At 43.9% G+C, this 22,838-nt stretch overlaps 1 protein-coding gene across 1 annotated transcript in view; it reads left to right on the top strand.

The window, feature by feature from the left end:
- Positions 1-18,510, top strand: part of pde4ba (phosphodiesterase 4B, cAMP-specific a) — a gene marked incomplete at its 5' end in the record, with an annotated part of 205,344 nt that extends 186,834 nt beyond the window's left edge. Inside the window, 8 exons of the mRNA XM_080726315.1 lie at positions 8,606-8,699; positions 12,776-13,065; positions 13,317-13,481; positions 14,885-14,984; positions 15,256-15,410; positions 15,531-15,653; positions 15,969-16,151; positions 16,394-18,510. Of these exons, the coding sequence (XP_080582441.1) occupies positions 8,606-8,699; positions 12,776-13,065; positions 13,317-13,481; positions 14,885-14,984; positions 15,256-15,410; positions 15,531-15,653; positions 15,969-16,151; positions 16,394-16,843 (1,560 nt within the window). The 3' untranslated portion in view covers positions 16,844-18,510. The remainder of the gene's footprint in view (positions 1-8,605; positions 8,700-12,775; positions 13,066-13,316; positions 13,482-14,884; positions 14,985-15,255; positions 15,411-15,530; positions 15,654-15,968; positions 16,152-16,393) is intronic.
- Positions 18,511-22,838: the final 4,328 nt, after the last annotated feature.

The raw sequence follows: 22,838 nt of genomic DNA, 5'->3' as shown, positions 1-22,838 counted from the left end.
CGTACCCCCAAGGTGAAGTGGAGGCATCCTTTGTGTGACTACTGTCTACCGCTGTGTGTGTGTGTGTGTGTGTGTGTGTGTGTGTGTGCGCGCGAATGCGTGTATCTGTGTAGGCGTTCTGTTGGTGTCACAGCCTTTTGTGCCTTGTCAGGACCATTGTTCCTACTGTCTGTGTCTGGGGCCTGGGCATTAGACCCTTATATGTACGAAGCCTGGTTATCAACTGTGGGTGGTACACTCCAGCTCTGGCTTACAGCACAGGCACTATGTTAACATTGAATTGAATTGAATTGAATTGAATTGAATTGAATTTGACATGATAAAATAGAAAAACTTTCTTACTGAATCCAGAGAGAATCCAGTCTTGCCTGATTTAAAATGATCATTGAAAACTGGCCTATCCCTGAACAATACATTTTAATTTGAATGAAGTTTCATTCTTTTGAATGAAAATGTATTGGCAAAAGAAGAAAGAAGAAAAAAACAATAACAGAAAACTTGCTTTGCTAATTCAAATTCAAGGAAATGTACTGTTTACGCAGTAACACAGAAAGTGTCAAAGTCATCAAAATGTACCAGTGAGAGTATTGACAGTGTCAACCGGGGAGCCGTGACTGTCTGCCATGTGCTACAGTAGTAGTCAAGGACTTGGGCAACAACAGACCGAGGGGAGTGGTAGCAGGCGGAGGGGCGGGACCTGCAGCCTCCAAGAGGGCGTGTGTATATGAGGAGTGACACACCATCCACTCACTGACACATAACTCACTGTTCTTTACAAGTTCACACACACAGACAGACACACACACACAGAGTGAGGTAAAGAATCCCAGTCAGTCAGACCTCACAGTGCACATTGAGTCAGCAGAGCTGTATGCGTTGTCTCCAGCACCGCGGCCACAACGTCACAGAGAGCCTGGTTCCCTCTTCACTCATGCAGTGAAGACTTGCTCACTATACTGACCCACACAGACACAGGACACTCTACAGGACTACAGCCCTGCTGTTCCACTCCCTCTGTACACAGCAACATGGGAGCCTGCTGCTTTGACAAGAAAGAGAAAAAATTGGGGAAACTGTATGGTTGGAGAAAGGTGAGAATTTTCTTGCGTATATTGCAACGTGCTGCTTTGGTTTTGTACTTTGATGGACTTTGAGATTTGTTTTGTGAAAATGTCTCTTGCTCTGGTCTGGTGTGTGAGTTTTTTTTTAGCTATTGTTTTTTTATTTTAGAAAGTGATTCTACTCTGAAGAATGTGGTTGTATATTTTAGACTTTAGCAGTTGACACTGCTCTTGTTTTGAGAAGCATGCAGTGTTTGGTTGGTTGCTGGGATGTATGTTTTAAAGCCTAGTGTTTAACTACTTAAACCCTCTAAACTTTGCTGACCGGTGTCCCCCCAGGGGGTCTCTAGCTCTCCACACCAAATGTCTTTACCAATATAATAACTGATCTACAAGCACACACTATGTCCCATTGCAGTGTGCTGTGAGTTTGTATATCGTATTCTTTTGCTGAATGCTTACTTATTTTCCGCCTATTGTGACATGCCCAGAATAGGGACGCCAGGGTTCATGTGTTTAATTGTTGGCTGGGAGTTAGTCTCCTTCTAGTAGAGACAGATGCATAAGACTGGCACATGTTGAAAGTTGAAAAGCCCCACACAGAACCCACAATGTAAATAAGATGAGTTGTCTGTAAAATCCTTTATATTAATTTAACTCAGAATCCCTTTGGTTGGTGCATTTGGTTACAGTTGTACACTCTCAGAGTTAAATGAACAGATTTTACTGTGTTGTGGCCACATTGCGGGACGTTTCATCCTTTTTCATAGTTTGTGAAAGCTACAGATCAAAGGTTCATAGTTGAGCCTTCTGCAGCCTGTGTCAGCAGTGATACACTGTGAAGTCTGATTTATACTGAAATGCATGCTGGACGGTGTTGCACATTGAAAATATCCGAACTGCAAACTCACTGCGCCGTCTAGATTGTCTATCTTCGCTGTGCGACATGATACTGTATAAAACAGGCATGACACTACATGACTGGCTGTCCCCGGTTTAGCCAGGGACAACATGAGAGAGAGATTCCCTCTTGATTTCTGAAACAAGAAAGGGAGGCATGCAAGGGAAGCAAAGTATAAGCTTCAAGGGAAAAACATCGCCACGGGTTGTTTGTCCTTCTCCGGTCTCCGGAAGACTCTAGTTGATGTCCAAACAGAAGCGAGGGATGGGGTTATTGAGGAAAGTACAGGAAGATGCAGGCAGCCCCCAGGACCAGGCAGGTGACAAGCGGTGTTTTCCAAGTCTGGTGCCAGGTTCTGGAGACAGTCTTCCCTTCTTTTAGTTTGACTCTGGCCAAATATTCAGGTCATCTGGGGAGAGAGCGAGGGAGCAGCTACGTGGTTCAGCACTGCACTCAGTGGTCAGTTTGTTCAAACAGGGGGATGTAGGGTGAAGTAAAGCTATGTTTTTTCCTCTTTTGCCCCTAAAATGCCATGAACATGATATCGCCTGCTCCTGTTCCTACACTGAGAATGAAGGGTATGAATGAATGATTTATGATCTAATGAATGATCCATTACAAAGAAAAGAAAACCCAACATGATCTTGAGCAATTTAGAACGATCTCGAGTGATATTTAGCCTTTCTTTTCTTTTGCTAACCTCTTCCGTACAGTAGTTGTGAGTGCAGCTTTTCTTTTGTTGTTTTTGAGGCACTACCATTTCTTGGTAGTTGCTGCCTGTGGTTGGTTACTGTGTATATGAGGCTGTCACTTTCTTAACGGCTAAGGAAGCAAGTTGTGCAGCAATTTGACTGTTCCGCCCTAGCCAAAGAAATGGGACTGCTGACCACATCTGAACACTGTGGCCTCAAACAGGCCAGAAAGACGGGAAATGAAACACTCGGCGAGGAAACGTGTCAGAGGAATGAGAATGACTAGTGTGCCCTTGCATACTTAATTTTGTCGCTTCTCTCTTTTATTTATTGCTTTCTCTGTAACTGACCTTTCCTTCCTTATTCTGCTCATTTTATTTTCTCGCCTTCTTAAGTTAAATGAGGCATACCTATGAATCCACTCATGTTTGCGCACATGGCCGTTTGGCGGTGACACAGAGGGAGGCATGAGCGAGTGAGTCAGAGGAAGTGAGAGGTAGTGTGGATCCAAGCTCGCTCTGTCTGCAGTTCTTCTCTTTCGGTACCAACTGACATAAACATGGTTCATACGTAGGTTGATTCCTTCATCTTAACAGCTGTGTCACCACCATGCTTTCCTCAGAACCTAAATGTTAGCACGTCACCGCATCATGTGTGTGCCAAAGCAAGGGGAAATCAAACGGCATTAGCTCATATTAACTGTTAATGAAGTCATCATGGGTAACGGTGGTGAAAAAATAGGAGATGATACTGAACTGATACTGTTTATCTGAAGGAAGCTATGATTCATAACTCACTGGCTCTTGGTTTCGTAGCAATAATAGCTTCTGGTGGTAAGTGACACTTGCTTGCTACAAAACTTGCATACCCCCGGCCTAGATCATTAACAAGTTAACTAATGGCACTAAATAACATTGTCATGTCATGGGGAGACAAAGCAGGATTAAATGCGTTCGTGTTCCATTCTCACTCCATATTTAAAGGCCATCAATTAGAGATCATTGTACTCAGCCGTCTACTTTTGGCATTTTAAGGACCGAGCGCCCACTACTGGCATAAAGCTATAACATCAGTGAATTGTACTAGATTAAATTCATAGAGTACACAAATTAAGATATATATTTTTTTTTTACTTTTACAGTTCTAGAAATTGACAGATGTCTTCCAGTTCGCTGTGTATTTACTCTTTGCAAAAGAAGACTGCGTAATTAACAAAAAAGGAAAAAATTTGATGATGAAAAGGAAATATTTTCAAGCACCCCAGCTAGCCGTGACAAGCCTAAGAATAATGGGAAATATTACACTGAGGTCTGGTGTGAATGGATCAAGTCTGAATGGAAGAGGTTTTTCCTCTTCTCTCCTCCCATATTGAAATGCCACAGGGCCCATTCAGTCTCTGCTTCCTTCACAGCATCTCTCAGCTGAATCCCCCCCATCCCCCCCTCCTCATCATCCATCCCACCCCGCCCACCCGTGGTGAGAGAGAGAGAGAATGAGAGAGAGAATGAGAGACGAGGACGCCATTCAGACTGAAAGGTTAAAGGGATAGACTGAGCAGCGTAAAAAAAGAGAAAGTTATGTTATAGATAAAAATTTAAAGCAATACAAAAGGATAGAGAGAGAGAGAGACAGAGATGGAGGGGGGAGGGGGGAGGTTCCAGTGAGATGAAGAAGCCTCCATTCTCTCCCTCTCCTTTCAGCATCATCATCTGAATGGAGCAAATGCTAACGTCTCACTCTGCGTGGAAAGACATCTTTGAGATCAAACACAGTCGCATACTCATGCGCGTGCATGCACATCACTTGAGTGCACACAAACATGTACAAACGTAAATCAGTGATAACCAACCTGTGGCCGTTGAGGGTATTGCAAATAAATTGTCCCCAAATATTTGTCTAAGTTTTGTATGATAATATAACATCAATATTAAAAACTTGAAAAAAAAACTTAAACAGCTGCCGTGTTGGACCGAGAACGCTTTCATGATGTTCAAGTGGGCTCTGATCCAGAAAGCAGAAAGGCTTGGGAACCATTGACGTAGATGTGCCGCATCACGTGCATGTGGCGAGCCATTTCATTCAGCCCGAGGCGGGCCACCACCACACCACACACTCCTCCCACTGAGATTTCTGCTGCCATCATGTATTATTAAATTATACACGGCTGCTGTTATGTAACTCTCTCTTTCCTGGGAATATAATTCCACCATCCTCTCGGGAAGGCTTTGTTATTCCAAACACAACCTCTCCCTGACCACCCACCGTCCCCGCTAGATCAAAAAGTGGGCTACTCTGGCTGGTTTTGTGTTTACCATTTCCTATGGCGTGGTAGTGAGCCACGTGACAAGGAATGTCTTCATAGCGCCGCCCCACATGTGTATGCAGAATGCATGCAGTGTATGCAAGTAGCCTAGGAGATGCCTGCGCGCTTCAGCCAGCAGTTATTGGTAGAAGGACTCATTGGTGCTCAACAAGGACAAACTATATAAAAAAAACATATGACCTGGGCACTTCAAAATTGACTACCCAAATTTCGACGTTTAGTCTTCCTCAGAGTGACTCTGAGGAAGACTAAACGTTAAAACGTCAGTCATCCTGTCGCTGAACGTGCAGACCAGTTGAGTGCTCCATCATTTTTATTTGGGTAGTCAATTTTGAAGTGCCCAGGTAATATGTTTTTTTTTATGCATGCAGTGTATGTTTCTTAGCGTTGCTTTAGGGCCTGGCAAACAGGTAAACGTGCAAACAAACGATAACACACAAAGATAAGGATCTCTAACAACGTTCAGCAGTCAGTGGGCTGTGTTGTGCTGCAGTGTCCAGCATGTACACCTGTTCCAAGGACAGCCCATTAATTCCAGCAGACAGAGAGAGAGAGAGAGAGAGAGAGAGAGAGAGAGAGAGAGAGAGAGGCAGACAGACAGACAGACAGAGATTGATGACAGTGTTGGCAAGTGGCCGCCTGGGAGAGAAATTGACATGTAAGTGGCGGCGAGCGAGGGGAGCGATAAGAGGGAGGAGCCTGGATGAGTGATTCTCAGCCAGTACATTGGCAGTATGTGTGGCGTGTCCTCGTGACAGCTGCTGCGCCTCTATACCTGCATGCTGGCCAAGAAAAGGCAAGGGGAATGCCTTGTCTGGCTCCTCTCCTCTCCTCTCCTCTCCTCTCCTCTCCTCTCCTCTCCTCTCCTCTCCTCTCCTCCTCTCTTCTCCTGCTGAAAACAGCCTCTAGCAGCCTTACACTGGACACGTGATGCTGTTGCCATGGCTTTGAGGTGTTCTGGTAATTGGCGTATAGTATACACACACACACACACACACACACACACACACACACACACACACACACACACACACACACACACACACACACACACACACATTCAAACACAGGAGTGCGAGAAGGGAGGACATTGTCACCTAAATTGGGAAAGGATGCAATTATATGCCACCTCTCTTTCTTCCTCTCTCTCTCGCTCCCTTGCTCGTGTTCACTGGCTGGCTGTCGTTCCCCACTCCTCCACTCCCTGGCTCGCTCCATGCGGCCGTTAAAAATAGCCCGCCACATACACTGTGACAACCTCCTATTAATATTATTAGGGGGGGATGCGGATAATGAAGTGCTTGTTGAATGCTCCACAATGGCTGCTGGATATGGATATGTCAACAGACAATGGGGAAAGAAAGAGAGATATATATATTGTCGTTGTCGGGTGGAAACCTTGTATGTCCAAGACGGTTCGTTTTGTATTCATAATTTTAAAAATGAACGAAACTAGTGAAAATAGCAGATCTGTGTGCTTGTAGATCGGCTGTTTTCACTACTTTTGTGCGACAGCCTTGTATGATGAAGCAGGGCTTTACTTGGTGAAGAAACGTACAAACTTGAAACTTGGAGATACAAGGTTTCTGCCCGACAGTGATGATATATATATATATATAGTACTGTAATATATATAGCGAGGCAGCAGAACAGAAGATAATAGACATAATGAGGCAGATGGGGGGGGGGGGGGGAGTAAAGGGGAGCATTCACATTTCTCAAAACGTGCTTCCCCTCTTGGGTGTTCTCATTGTTTGAGTGCATAGGTAGGTGGTGCAACAGTGTTGCTCATTTGCATACCATCTGAATTGACGATTTTAGTGCTAAGAAAATGGCTCTGTGTATGTGTGAGGTGGGTGATATACTGAATTTACGCCGTGCGTATGTTGAGTGCTTAATTCAACCCTGACCGTGTAAATGTTTACATGTAAGTGTGTCTCCCCAAAAGCGCACACATGTACTGTACATCATGCACACGTATACACACACGGGAATACTTGCATGCATGCCTGCGGAGAAGAAAAAGGGGAAATGCATTAAAATAACAAGCAAGCTGTGCTGGGGGCTCCCCCCTTCTCCCAAGTTTGTGTCAAATCGTGTGTCCTGAATGGTTGTGTGTGTTGCTGGGGCTGGCAGATTACAGCAGGGGAAGGGAGGGAACAAGAGAGGGAGATATGAGAGAGAGAAGGAGGGAGGGAGGCAGAGAGAGAGAGAGAGAGGGAGGGAGAGAGAAGAGAGAGAGAGAGAGAGAGAGAGAGAGAGAGAGAGAGAGAGCTACAGCAACGAGAGCAGGGAGGCGAGACTAATTCAGAGAAGGAACCCCCTCCTCCAGTCAGATGAGCATCGCAGCCTCCCTCCTCCCTCCTCTTGTCTCCATCGCAATTTCTTTTTTTTCCTTCTCCTCCCTCCATTCTTCTCCGTTATCCATCAGTGTGCTGAGAGACCCCCAGCTCCCACTGTAGCTCCAGCTGCCAGCCATCCTACTCGCTGGTTGTTCTTGTCCCGGCTGCAGCATCCCAGCCCGCCTGCCCTCTCTCACCCTCTCCCGTCAATTCCAAGGCATGGAGACTTGACAGCTGGCCCTTTTCTGCTGCTGAGAGGAAGAGCTGCTCTCTTAGCTGCTAAGGAGAGTGGGGGAAGACACCACAGAAGAGGAGAGAAGAGGGGACTTGTTTTTCCCATCGTTGAAAGAATCCCATATTCTTCTGCCTCTGTATTTTTTTGGGTGGTTTCCATTGGATTACAGTGCTGGCTCAGTGTCGGAAGATAAAAACAGGGTCCAAAATGCCTGAAGCCAACTACCTGCTGTCTGTGTCTTGGGGTTACATTAAGGTGTGTTGCGTCTATCTACGTAGCTTGTTGGGATACCGCACTCATGTCGTCCTACCTGTGCTGTTGTGTTACCATTGGGTTTAGACCAAAGCATTGATTTTTATGGCGATCTCAGAACATTTTTAGCATTTTGGTCACGGTGAAGCCTTTTAGGTTGGCGATTAAAACTGAAATGTGTGCGTGTGCATGTCTTTCTGTCTCTCAGAATGGTGCTTTGGGGCTCAGGCTCCATCTTGCGTCCTCTGCAGAACTCTGTGTGTTTTGCGTGTGCACGTTTCTGTACATGAGAGGGTCTGCTATGAATGATGGCTGCTGCAGTGTCTGTTTCTGAATTGTATTGCCCCATTGAGAGTATTGCACAAACTCTACTGCACATTAGAATATAAGACATTATAATAAGAACAATGATTTGTGTACTTACTACTTTCTTAAATAATTAAAATTGATGTAATGAGTCCCCAAAATATGAATCACGTGAAGCGGCTTTCGGGGAGTGGAAGGTGATATATCCATGCCATTGCTAACAGAAATTACAAACAAATAAAAAATAAATGTGGAAATAACTACCCCCGGGCCCTTACCCTGTGCTCTGTTTAATGTGGATAAATTGACCATTGACGGTTGACCACTAAGTTAGGCTTAATCCTGTCTGTGGATGGTGAACTAAGCCTGGGCACCAGTGATGCTGTTTTTCCATGGAATGCTGCACTATAATTTCTCCCAGGTTTTCCTTCTGTGGAAACTGATGACATTCCCTCTCTCTCTCTGTCCCCTCCTCTTTCTTTCTCCCCTGCAGTTCAAGAGAATGTTGAATCGGGAGCTGACGCACCTATCTGAGATGAGCCGGTCCGGCAATCAGGTGTCCGAGTTCATCTCCAGCACGTTCCTTGGTAAATAAAAAGCACAGACATGCACACGCACACGCACACGCACACGCACACACACACACACACACACACACACACACACACACACACACACACACACACACACACACACAAAACATGTTTTAAATTTAGTGTACATAAACTCAAAACTCAGATGTGTCTTTGATGTACCTTTCATCATTTGAGACATCAGTGTCATTGTCCCTGATGCATACAGTAGAACGCTATAAGCCACAGACCCATATGTAGCCAAGCCAACCTTGTATTCTCTACCACAGTGTACAATATGTGCGTACTGAGGTTCACTCTCTCACATGGGGGCTCCATTTTGGAGTAGTGCAAGTCGCTCTGGAAGGCTCTTTTGCGGGGGCGTACCATAAAGCGCTGCGCCATTAAAGCCATGCATGGAATGTTTGACACAAGATACAAAATGCCAATTAAAACTCAAAACGAAAGTAACTGTTTTCCTTAAAACAACAAAAGTGAAAAAGACAAGAGAGGGGAGAATGAAGGCGGTTGCCCACTTGGCACAAGGTGCTACTTGATTGACGTGAAGTGAGCTTGTTAGTAAGGATCAAGTGATGTTCTCAGTGAATGCTAGACTACCTGAACATAGATAGATAAGACTTTGAGGGAAGGAGAGAGATACACTTTTTACGTTACTTATAAAAGCATTGTCCTTTGGAGAGTGGCATAAATCGCCCTCTCATTTTCTCTTCAGGGTTTTGTCTCCATCCCTGAAAGGCAGATTTTCAGAAGAGGGAAGGTTTCTCATTATATAATGTATTAAACGTTATCAACCAGGCTTAGCTTTTCTCAAGATATAGCCTATATTGTATGTTGAGAACTCAGGGGAATAATAGACGAAGGGACAGAACATCTGTAGATGGCGTCGATGCTATCGATTGGTATCTGTGGTACGTGAATCCCTCCCAGCTGGCTGGGTGGGCGGGGGTCCGATGTCTGAGAGGCAGAAGGAGGGATGTGCCTGGGTTTCAGGAGATGACGGGTAAAGGATATAACCGGTATGAAAAAGAGGAGGATTGGGGCAGAGGGGGGGATCCAAGAGAAGAAAAAGAGAGAAAAACAAACAAACATACATGAGATGTTGGGGAGAGATCTGAAGGATGATGTGTGAGGAGAGAGAGGGAGAGAGGGGGGGGGGGGGGATCTATGTATGGTGTAACGGAGCAGAGAGGAGCGCAGAGAATCCCTCCTCCCCTGGCGCTGAGATTGGGTGACTCATCCTCCAGTCTTATCTGGGGACATCTTCTCGAACCCCCCCCCCCCCCCATACACACACACATTTCCCATCCTGCATGGGGAACCCAGGCACAGATGACTATCTCTAGGATAAGGGAATCCGTATTACCCCGGTTAAGGGGTGGGGTTTAGATGGAACAGTCAGAGAGACATTAACAGCCATAGAGAGGAGTAGGAGATTTATAATGACACAATAGTGGTTGGCTTGGATTGTCCTTGGATGACCGGTATTTATGTCCATAATGTGCAGTTGATTAGGTGCAGTCAGTCAGTTAGGTTGAGATTGGACCCATCGCTGCCTCTTCCTCACATCCTGTTCGGATCCGTTTTCACATTAACACGCACCAAGCTCAGAGGCAGGCCGCTTTCCTGTCATAATATAGGTACCACGGCCTACCCTGGCATCCGGCACTTATCAAGCGCTTAGATTATATTAATATATTGTCGTTGTCGGGTGGAAACCTTGTATGTCCAAAGCCGCTTGTTTTGTATTTATCATTTTTAAAATGATTTAAACTAGTGAAAACAGCCGATCTACAAGCACTCGAGGCGTTGTGTGCTTGTAGATCGGCTGTTTTCACTGCTTTTGAGCCACGGCATTATGTGATGAAGCAGTGCTTTACTTTGCGAAAAGATTTACAAATTTGAAACTTGGAGATACGAGGTTTCTGCCCGACAGTGACGATATTATAATTGGAAAGCGTTTTATTTTTCCAGCCAGCTATTCCAACACGTACACAGGAGGTGTACGTGTTGTACGTGTGTACGTATAATAAGTGATTGGTATCGGAACTGCTCTTGTTCAGTAAAACAACATTGTAAATGGTCATTCCATGCCTCTGTCTGATTCTGACCTCTGATTTATGTATTCTATGTATTTAGGACACACTGTAACAAGGTGGAAAAAATAATAATAATTGAATAATTAAATACTTATGTTGAGAGAAAATACATACTTTTGGTGAAACTACGTGATAATGTTCAAACGGATGGACAAGTAATACGATCACTCTCATGGTGCTTCTATCTCGCACTCATGCACACCACACACACACACACACACACACACACACACACACACACACACACGCACACACACACACACACACACACACACACACACACACACACACACACACACACACACACACACACACACACACACACAGGCACCCATGCACGCGCGTGCGCGCGCTTGGTGATGAGAATGATGTCCCTTAATGAATTAGAGGGCGGTTTATTGCTCTTTCCCTTGTTTCCCACACATTACAAGTCTGAGAGTAGTTCATTGTCCATTCTCAATTACCACTGAAGAGAGAGAGAGAGAGAGAGAGAGATTATTTGAATGACATGCTGGTAATTGAATAACCCTCTGTAGGGGAGGCTGATAGCCCAGCAATGAGATGAAGCTTGACTGATGATGAGAGCAGAGCACGCTTATGCCTGATTTATACTTGCATGCCTGCGACAGTTTGTAGATCAGCTATTTTTGCTGACATAGGCTCGCAGCTACTGTAAGTATGAATCCAGATTTACATACACAATAAAGTGGATATGGATATTTTCCTGGGATTTGTATAATATTTCTTCCTTCTTCTGGTGGTGGTGGGGGGGGGGGGGTTGTTTAGAAAAATAATTATAAAATAATAAAGAACAATAAACTGAGAACTGAGACAAAAAAATATTAACTATCTGTATAGTAAAAAACGTAATATACTAATAGTAAGGACTTTGTGTTGAGTGCGAGTTGAGCGGTGGCCGATAAAGACATGTGCTGTACATTTCAATGACCCAGTTCACAAAGCCATCTTAACTTTTTTTGTTCTCCATCTGGATTCTGTCAATGCACTGACCTTTGGGAAAATAAAAGAACAGGAGATGGGATTTGAAACGCCTGTAGAGCAGCAATGAAGTGCTTTGTGGGAAAGGACGCATAGAGCATCTAAGATGGAGGGAAATAATGGCCAGTAAGAAAGAGGTTGAGAGACAAAGCATGAATGAATACATGGATAGATGATGAATGAATATGTGAATGGAGACACGTCAATCATTGCCACAGTAACCAGCCTAGCGCAGGTGTTTCCATCAAGCACCTGGGTTCCCAGACACAACATAACCAGACATAACCAGCCTTTCTTTTGTACCGCAAAGGCCTCTTAAATTACGGAAAGAAAATGACAGAAACTCAAGTCTCAACTGCCACGTTACCCTTTCTGTGTCATTCCATCTCACTGTCACACACACACACACACACACACACACACACACGCATGCACACACACACACACACACACACACACACACACACACACACACACACACACACACACACACACACACACACACACACACACACACACACACACACCAATCAACACTGTATAAAATAACATAACATTTTTATGTTATTTGAACTCTTGAGGGTGTACAAATGGAACCTGAGGCCTAGGCTATACGGATCTGGATTTTTCATATATCCCGGTTTTTCAGATATCCACACAGAAAAATATCTAGGTCCACACGACAAAGATATCTAGGTCTAAAATAGTTCCCAGACCTCCACTAGGGGGACAAGCACACACACAGTAAAGTCTTCAGAGATATCCGTGTTCCATGCCTACACGGATCCAGTGAATCGGATATTTTTCAATGTCTTCACTTATTTATCCGGTTTTAAAAATATCCAGTTTCATGGCTGAAATATCCAGCTTCGTGTGGCTGCAAGCCCCAATCGCTTCAGAAATATCCAGCTCCGTGGGGCCGGCATCATAGATTATATGCTGCAACTGAGCACCTCTTTCTCTCTCTCTCTCCAGATAAACAGAATGAGGTGGAGATGCCGTCACCGACGTCGAAGACGCGCGAGAAGAAGAAGCAGCAGCAGCAGCGGCAGCAGCTGATGACGCAAATCAGCGGCGTGAAGAAGGTGTCGCATGGGCCCTCGCTCTCCACCAGCTCCATCTCGCGCTTCGGCGTCAAGACGGACAAGGAGGAGCTCCTGTCCAAGGAGCTGGAGGACCTCAATAAGTGGGGCCTGAACATCTTCACCGTCTCCGAGTTCTCCAACAGCCGTCCGCTCACCTGCATCATGTACGCCATCTTCCAGGTACGACAGCGAACAGCCGCCTTTGTCAGATTCCTCCGCTTTAAACGCTGTACTGTACATCAGTGGTTTGATCTCAACCTGTGGGTCGGGACCCTGGGTGTCCCTAGACTCCTAGTTGAGTACCACATCTGTAATTCTGTATGTGACTGTTTTTCTTTTGTGACTTTGTAACTTTATGAAGATTCACTCGCTCCGACTGACGTGCAGAATTAACGTGTTCTTGAAACGGTTTTGTTCTGTCCCGCGTGCAGGAGCGAGACCTGTTGAAGACGTTTAAGATCCCTGTGGACACGTTGGTGGCCTACATGATGACGCTGGAAGACCACTACCACTCAGACGTGGCGTACCACAACAGCCTCCATGCGGCGGACGTCGCCCAGTCCACACACATCCTCCTCTCCACCCCGGCCCTGGATGTGAGTACGCAGCCAGTCACACTGAAGGGGGCTTCTCGTGTTGAGAGAGTATGCTTCAGTTGTACGCCAGTGTCACGCACCTTAAGATTTACAAGTTCAAAGCTTGTAAATCGGCAATTGTTGGTGCGCAACATGGCACACAGCCTAGGATAAATCAGGCGTTAAACACTTAAACCCTATATACTTCATTTGACCAGGGGTTCCCCCAGGGGTCTATACTTGGTCCCCCCCTCTTTTTCGCCTCTATACCAAATCTCATCACCAAAAATCTATAAGCTCACAGGCTTGTAGATTTACAATTTCTTGCTGAATGTTCGCCTATTTTGTACTGCAGGGTTTATGTGGTTAAATGAACCTTTGGGATGCAGGGTGTGTTAGGTGTCTTACATCACCTCCAGAGCCTCCCTTTCCAGCACCACTACACCCTCCTGCACCATGCAGCTCAGTCTCCTTCCATCAAATCATCTGCTTCTCCTGTTACGTCACGTAGAGGTTACTCTAAGTGCGTCCTTTCCTCCTTCCTACCGTGGCTTCTGCCTTCCCTCCCTCTTTTTTCCCCATCACTTTCTTCCTGTCCGTGTCTTCTCACACTCGGGGAAGGGTGGGAGGGGGTTGTTCTATGAATACAGTGGATTTAGCGTGCCTCCTTGGCCTCTTAGCGTGTCATCAATCGCTTTTCAATCTTTCATTCCCGCTCTCACTGCCCAGGCTTTCTCCGCCAGTGCTGTCTCTGTGAGTGGCTTCCTGCTGAGTGACTCATAGACAGCTAGACAGCTAGCTTATTGATTAGACATTCTTACACTCGCACTTCTCTGGACTTTGGGGTGGGGTGTAATTTGTCCTTTATATAACAATGTAAAGCGACAGGAAACCAAAGTTAGAGAGAAGAGAGTAAAAGAGACGTGACAGGAGTCAGATTCGAACCCGGGTCAAATCTGAGTCTTGGAGCATGTGGTTTGATTGATTGATTGATTCTTTTATTAGACAAAAATGGAGAACGGTAGAAGTATGCCTATAGTCAATACAATTGAAATGTAGTACAGTACAAGTACAGTTAAACACCCTGCCTAAAAGGAACATCCTGAATAAGACCTTGGAAGTCCTCAGTATTTAATTCATGGACATAATAAATAGTCCATGGTCCATGTGGTATTTTATTCTAGCCTTATCTGGCCCAGTGTGTCTGAGCTTTTTAGTTTCATTCTAAGCAAGGGAACATGAAATCTCCTGGGTGGCATTAGTATTCTTAATAGATCATGCAAGGCTCCCATATCTTTTTCATACACATTTGAATCAATAGTGCGTGGGCTGTACTGTTCTTCCTGATATGTGTTTTTTTCTCTTGAGACATTTCTAATCTCTCTCTCTCTATGCATGTCTCTGTCTCTTTCTCTCTCTTACAGGCTGTTTTCACAGATCTTGAGATCCTAGCAGCCATCTTTGCTGCAGCCATCCATGATGTTGATCACCCCGGAGTATCCAACCAATTCCTGATTAATACCAGTAAGCTGAAATTTCACTCCAAACTATTGATTGAACCATTTGTAGTGTTACTAGAATCAATATTTCTTTCCTGCTATTAATAATAATTCATAGTATGACAGTAACATACATGAACTATTTTTTTTACCCTGGCATCCATATTTTGGGGATGCCAGGGTGTGTTGCCATGAGCTTGTAGATGACCTATTTTTTTAAAGGTTTTCAAAAATAAACAATGTGAAAATAGGGCTTAAGTGATTTAACACTAGTAATGATGTCTGTCCTAACCCAGATTCTGAGCTGGCTCTGATGTACAACGATGAGTCTGTCCTGGAGAACCACCACCTGGCAGTGGGCTTCAAGCTGCTACAGGAGGACAACTGTGACATCTTCCAGAACCTCACCAAGAAGCAACGGCAGTCACTACGCAAGATGGTCATCGACATGGTGAGCCGTCTGCTTCCCTCCTACCCTGTCCTATATCGTTCACGCTGACCAATGTAAGCCCTATTCAAATAGTAATCATTTTAAAACATTTTCTAAATCTTTTAAATCTGTCCTGTCCAGGTCCTGGCCACAGACATGTCCAAACACATGAGCCTATTGGCTGATCTGAAGACCATGGTGGAGACCAAGAAAGTTACCAGCTCTGGAGTGCTGCTGCTGGACAATTACACAGACAGGATCCAGGTATGCGTGCGTGTGTGTGTGTGTGTGTGTGTGTGCGTGCGTGCGTATAATGTACAGTATACGTATTTACAGAATAATTTATTTTACACCCTTCATTTATGGTTTATCCTGCTGTCTTGTCCTTTCGGACTGTGAGACAATTTGCACCTTCTCTTTCAAAGACCAGTACATTCCAGTACCGAAATGCTAAATACATATACATATCTCCTCTCATTTCTATAGCATTTCTATTTGCTAATGACGACACATACCAAAAGCAACATGTGACGTTTGTGGTGGTGTTGGTGTTGTAAACGTCGTCGTGCTTGTTTTCAGGTGTTGCGCAATATGGTGCACTGTGCCGACCTCAGTAACCCCACCAAGTCCTTGGAGCTGTATCGCCAGTGGACAGACAGGATAATGGACGAGTTCTTCCACCAGGGAGACAGAGAGAGGGAGAGGGGGATGGAGATCAGCCCCATGTGTGACAAACACACAGCCTCGGTGGAGAAGAACCAGGTATGACATGTGATGTGAACGCTCAAAACAATCTTGAACGAGCACTTAACACGCCGAGCATGTGGGTTTCGCACGACGATTTTGTGACAACCACGCGTTATTATTGCAATATACACAACTATTCAAAAGGTTATGAATTATATCAGTACTCATTGGTGGCAACGTCTTTAGCTGTGAATTATACTTGGTATATTTTGTGTAATGTTTCATTTTCTAACGCATGTCCTTTCAACCCCCTCCAGGTGGGCTTCATTGACTACATCGTCCACCCGCTGTGGGAGACCTGGGCTGACCTGGTCCACCCGGATGCCCAGGACATCCTGGACACACTGGAAGACAACAGGAACTGGTACCAGAGCATGATCCCCCAGAGCCCCTCGCCCCCCTTCTACGACCAGGGCCCGGAGAGCCACAGCGGGGGCACGGGGACTCAAGGCAGCGGGGACAAGTTCCAGTTCGAGCTGACCCTGGAGGAGGAGGACTCGGAGGGGACAGAGGAGAAAGACGCTGGAGACGACGAAGTGGACGAGGAGGAAGACGAGGAGGAGGAGGAGGACAGCCTAGGGGAGTCTTCCCGTTCCCCTCCCCCGGACTACTCGGAGGGTAACAAGGAGGAGGGGTCCGCGGCAGAGGAGGGGCCCGCAGCGGCGATAGAGATCGTCACACACGAGGCGTCGCCCACGGACACATAGGGCGCACCGCGGGACGGAGCTCGTGTGGCTGTTCTTTCAAGTTTTAGCAAAAGGAGAGGAGAGATCTTCTTGCAGCTGTGCTTTTTAACAAAGCCCACTCAGGATGAGGGCTTAGCTTTGGCCCGGAGGACGGAGGGGCGTCTTGCACTTGTGGGGGCGTGTGTGGAGCCGGTCAGTGGCAGAAAGGACAGTATCAGTGAAGTGGCTACAGTTCTCAGGAAATAAATGCTGCGAACAATTTTCAACTGACTGAGGGGCACCCGAGGAGGGATCTTGAAGGATTTTGGCCAGTTAGGGAAAAAGGTTCCTTTTTGTTTTGTTTTCTGGACTGGCATTAAATAGACATTGACACTACTGAGAGATGTTTTGTACCTTAAGACATTTTTACGAACACCAGATGTTTTAGAAGTAGCATAGAGTAAGATCTACTGATGGAGACACGTTTGTATAGCGAGAGAAAGTGTTTACTTTTTCCTGTACCATTTGTCAAAAGACTTTTGTGTGCCTTTTTTACTATTGTCTTTATAATAGTTTTTTATTTATTGAACACTCTAGTATGTCTGTGAAATGTTTTTTTTTTTTTTTCTGTCTTTCTTATATGAAAGAGTAAAATCCTTTTTGTATCTGAGAAAAAGAACAGTCTTCCATGTATTGGGCAATAGAGAACTCCAAACAAACTTCAACAAACAACTCTTGGACAAACTCATCCAAAAACAGCAACACGAACACTCATATTAGACACATTCTGTATTTCTGTTTCAGTCCAAGCACAAACAAAGAATACAAATAGGCTATAAATGATCATGTTTCATGTTCAATGTTCACTGTAGACATTGTTGCTTTCAGATGTTGCTGTAAACAATCGTCAAACAATCACTCTTAAATACACCTATCTGTTATTTCATTCATCTATCTTCTCTTCATGGAATGGTCTGCACTCCATTAGTGCTGAAAGCCATTTTACACCAAAATAATAACTTTTATAGTGGTAACATCATAGTATACTCTATTCCCACCTGGCATTCTTGCTACATTTTCACAGTAATTTAAACTGTAAATACAATAATAATCTAAGCAGCCATTTTTGAATTGGAGATTCATACCCCCCAGCCTACATCAGACTGCTGGAAATTAAGAAGAGGGGAAAAAAAGCATCAATGAGCAGAAAGAACACTTTGCAGCAGTTGGCTATAATTATAAAACCCAGTTGTGTCATCAGAACAACCTATATTCTGAAAAAGAAAAGATTTGCAACAGAACTCGATCTATTTTCAGCATAGAGATGTAATAATCCTTCACGGTATGAATGGGGTCTGAAAAGATTCTTTCTTACATAAAGACCCCCTGCCCCCATGCAATCAGGCCCGCACTGGATGATTAAGGGTGCCCTTCCAGCTGCCTGTCTGAAAAGGGCACTCACACCTTCATCAGCGCCATTATTCACATGGTTTACAAGGCCCTGCAGGCTCCAGGGACACGACCTCAAAACAATCAGGCCAGCTATTTCTTACCCAAAAAAAAAAAAAAACTTTAGTGCCGCTTCTGCTCATTGACGTCAATTGAAACTTTCTTTTTTTCTGACTTTTTCTCTCCTCCCCTTTAACTGTATCAGATTTCCCGGAAAGTTATTATGGGTTATTATGTTTCGACACAGATGGATTCACTTGATTCAGCACGTCAGATTGTTGCCTTATAAATTAAAAAAGAAGAGAGACAGGAAAAAATTGGCTTTTCTTTAACCATTTAAACCCTATTTACTTTGCTGACAGGAGTCCTCTTTCCCAAAATACCCTAAATCTCGTCAGAAAATATCCGATCTACAGTTGTTGCATTGCAATGCGTTCGTTGTGAGCTTGTAGATCTGCTATTTTCGACAAGTGTTTGCCACAGAATAGGGGCGCTAGGGTTCATGTGGTTAAACCAAACCCCTGCTTTCTAAATCATGACTCAAGAGTCAAGACCCAAAACGGTTCATAGACCTCAGTTTCTGACAGCACTCCACTTGCCACTGTTATTGGTTATGTTGAACGGTTGAATCTACAATCACCATAGGCTATTTCCATTAGTAGTTTACTGACATACTCAACGGTACTTCAACTACCTTCATCCTCACCCCAGCATGCTTACGTGGCGGATTGTTGCGTGCTGTATGGACGCGATTATGTGTGGGTGGGTGTGTGGGTGTGTGGGTGTGTGTTTGAATGCGTGTCTCTTTCTCGTCAGGCCTTATTCCATTACACACGTCTTCTTTGTCTCAACCTGTTTGTTGGTAGAAGCTCAAGTTGGTCCTTTATGCTGTTTATAACAGTGTGTATTTATTCTATACTTTAATCTTGTAAATAAGAAATACAGTTTCTGTGTAAAAAATAATAAAAAACTATTTTAATTTATATGCACTTGCATTACCTGGAAGTCGTGTTGTCTAATGTGTAGAAGACTCTGGATTGGAGTGTTTTTATATTCTGTATTATATATTGGGTTTTTTTTTTAAATATCAATATTATGAGTGAGTGTGTGTGTGTGCGTGTGTGTGTGTGGGGGTATATATCGTCACTGTTGGGCAGAAACCTTGTATCTCCAAGTTTCAAGTTTGTACGTTTTTTCACCAAGTAAAGCCCTGCTTCATCATACAAGGCCGTCGCACAAAAGTAGTGAAAACAGCCGATCTACAAGCACACAACGCCTCGCAGTGCGAGGCGTTGTGTGCTTGTAGATCTGCTATTTTCACTACTTTAGTTCATTTTTAAAACGATAACGACAAAACGAAAGGTCTTAGACATACAAGGTTTCCACCCGACAACGACGATATACTATATACTCACACAGTCTTTTGAGAGCCCAGCAGATAAACTGAGACATACAGGAGTTGTTGCTGTCACATGACAACCTTGAAACGCCAATATTGATTGTTCTTATTTACTTCACTTGAAAGATTCTATGGTCCTTTACCAGTGCACTCTTGATCAGAAGTTTCTGCAATGTTGGGACCACTATGAAATATTATTTTGTAATTATACTGTTGTTTCCTGTTGAGATTGGCACATTTCACACAGGTTTTTTCATCTCACTCACGTCACTTTGTCTGCTGACCTCACTCAACAACAAAATAAACAGAAAATAACAAAAATTAAAATTAAACGATTCACAGATTTTCAGATGCACTACATTGCAGGTGCTTTTCGAGAGTGGAAAAAATAAGAAGACACGTGTGACATGTGATCTGGGCAGCTTGCCCCAGGAAATGTGCCAAGCTCAATAGGGAACAACGGTACATGTTATTTATATTAGATCAGCTCAAATTGTTTTAATAGATTAAGAATAATTAAGCAGACTATTATGTTTTTTTCTGTAAATCTTTGCTCAGGTGAAGAATTTCACCTCAAGACTCAAGGTTTTCATCTGACGGCAGTGTATGTAATCCAGTGGCCACATAGAGAACATGTTAAACTGCATACTGCTTGAATATACTGTAGGATACGTACATACAGGCTAGCTAAGGAGACCAGAAGCGTAGTCCATTCTTGGTTTAAAAAAAAAATACACAAAGCTTTTTCCTTTCCACTCTGGCTTGTCACAACCTATATGCTTGACCATTTAGAAATTTGAATGCAGATTGCTGTTCTTCAAGGTTCAGATACAGGCTTGCCTGCCCTACACAAATCAAAGGTGGTCATCTCTTTCACACCATATGCACTTCATGTAAAAGTAGATTACACAGGGAAAGTATTGGTAGCATGCTACAGTGCACCCACACTGACGTGAGTCGTTCTGAATTAACAACAAAAAATGTGATCTTATGTAATTGATTGTGCTAATGTGTGAACTCTTTCTGACCAAACTTGTTAGCAGTTGAAGTTTGAAATCAAATATGTCAGTATTAACATTGTTAATCTATGTTCAAGCTTTTTTGGTCCCAGTTGTGTCCAAATGGTTAGCCGGATTTTAGCACTATCTGCATGAGAGATGGGTTTTCTTTCTTTTTATTTTGTCAATATGTTTCACATCCACCCATGGCAGGTGGATTATTAAATGTTTCACACAATGTATGGTATTACGTATATTGTGTATTGTGTTCCAAAATGAAATCTGAAATACTTTTTCTATGAAGTGATTAAAAACAAAGCATGAAGATATTCTTTCTGCCTCCACTGCCTTATTCCTTCATAGCCAATGTTCATTCTGCTGGGCCGTGTGGTGGAATTCAGATCAATCAATAATCATGAGAAAATGAGGAGACAAGACAATTATATTAGGTGGTGTGTGGTCAAGTTTATATAACATGATATCATGGACAGAAGTACAGTTTAACACTCTGGGCAGTGGTAAAGTAGTTCTGCCAAGAAGAATGGTCAAACACTAGAGCTATACTGTGGCTTCAAGGCCTCTGGAACGAGCTGTACCATAACAAGATAGGCTTTACCAAAACAATAACTACTCAGTCCTAGGTAGACATCTAGACTCTTACAAGCTTTACAGTATCAATGATGTGTCATTAGGCTAGATATTAATATAATCAATGAACACTTTATCTACACTAAAACGTCACAAATAATCAATCATGATAAACTCTAATCTACTGCAGCCGCAACATTTCATTAAAACTACAATGAAAAAAAAAAAACATTTTAACCAATATCTAGCACATCTACCCCCAGCTGAGGCCCAGTGGCCCCACTCTGCCAATCACTTGGCTTAAAGTGCCAGCCTCAGACAGGCAGAGTGGGGAGGCCATCAGTGTCACAGGTAAAACACCTATTTGCATATCATTTGTCGTGAGCTGAAATGGTTAAAAAAGTGATGGTGGTGTTTCTGCAAACAGAGTCATGTTGGAGATATCATGAAAGTGCTGGGGTATTAGAGGGGCTGTGAAAAGGTTCAAGACTTATACCAAAAAAGGAACTTTGGACTGATGTTGCACTTGAGGGATTGTCATATTGGCCCCATGTGTGCTTGAATTCCGTGGACCCTAATCAGATGTACCAATTTTCTTGCAATGGACAAACCGAATAGGATAGAAAGCCTTCTTGGGCGCCTAATAACAGCTGTTCAATGCAGTTGCACACACGTGTCTGTCCTGCCGGCTGACCTGGCTTCTTTTATGTGGAGTCATGAATGAATTGCATGAATGGATTACATCAGAAGGATCATCTTAACACTGCTCCCCCTCCCTCCTCTGCTGTTTTCCTTGTTCTATGTTTGTTCTCTGACCTCTTTTAATCCTTTGCTCTCCTCTCATCTATGAGCGTCTCTTTCTCTTATTTCCTCATTTCCTCATCTCTCTCCTTCACTTCCCTGCCTCATTCTTTTATCGTTTCTTTCCCACACCTCCCTTCACCTCCACAGTAACCTGTTAACCACTTAACCACCAAAACATTGTACATTATGACGAAAATGCCTGATCTACTGTAAGCTCACAATGTGTCACATTGTGACGTCTTGTATTATATATACTATATATACAGCGTCTAGTCGGCGACCTGGCCAACTCGGGAACGATGTAAATAGGGAATGAATGCCCCGCCCTTTAATGCAAATCCCATATTATACTGTTGTCATAGGACCCGTTTTGACCATCTGTGTCCATTTATGCCCATATATGGAGATATCTGTATCTGTCTGTCTGTCGGCGTCCATTTTATGTCCATATATGGAGATCACTGCAGATATAGTTCTGGGTCCATTTTATGCCCATATATGGAGTTATCTGTCTATCTGCGTCCATTTTATGCCCATATATGGAGATCTCTGTATCTGTCTGTCTGTGTCCCTTTTATCCCCATTATGGAGATCTCTGTATCTGTCTGTGCCTCCGACTGTGTTGCAGACACATGTGCTGGTTCCCCCTTTAATGCAAACCCCATTATACCTGTTGTCATAGGACCCGTTTTGATCATCTGTTTGCCTGTGTCCATTTATGCCCATATATGGAGTATCTGTCTGTGCCTCCGACTGTGTTGCAGACACAGTGCCGTTTCCCCCTTTAATGCAAACCCCA

The sequence above is a fragment of the Nannobrachium achirus genome, assembly GCF_963921795.1.
Source record: "Nannobrachium achirus genome assembly, chromosome: 1".
Classification (NCBI taxonomy): Eukaryota; Metazoa; Chordata; class Actinopteri; order Myctophiformes; family Myctophidae; genus Nannobrachium; species Nannobrachium achirus.
The sequence above is the reverse complement of the archived record's forward strand: the minus strand, read 5'-3'. Positions and strand labels throughout refer to the sequence as shown.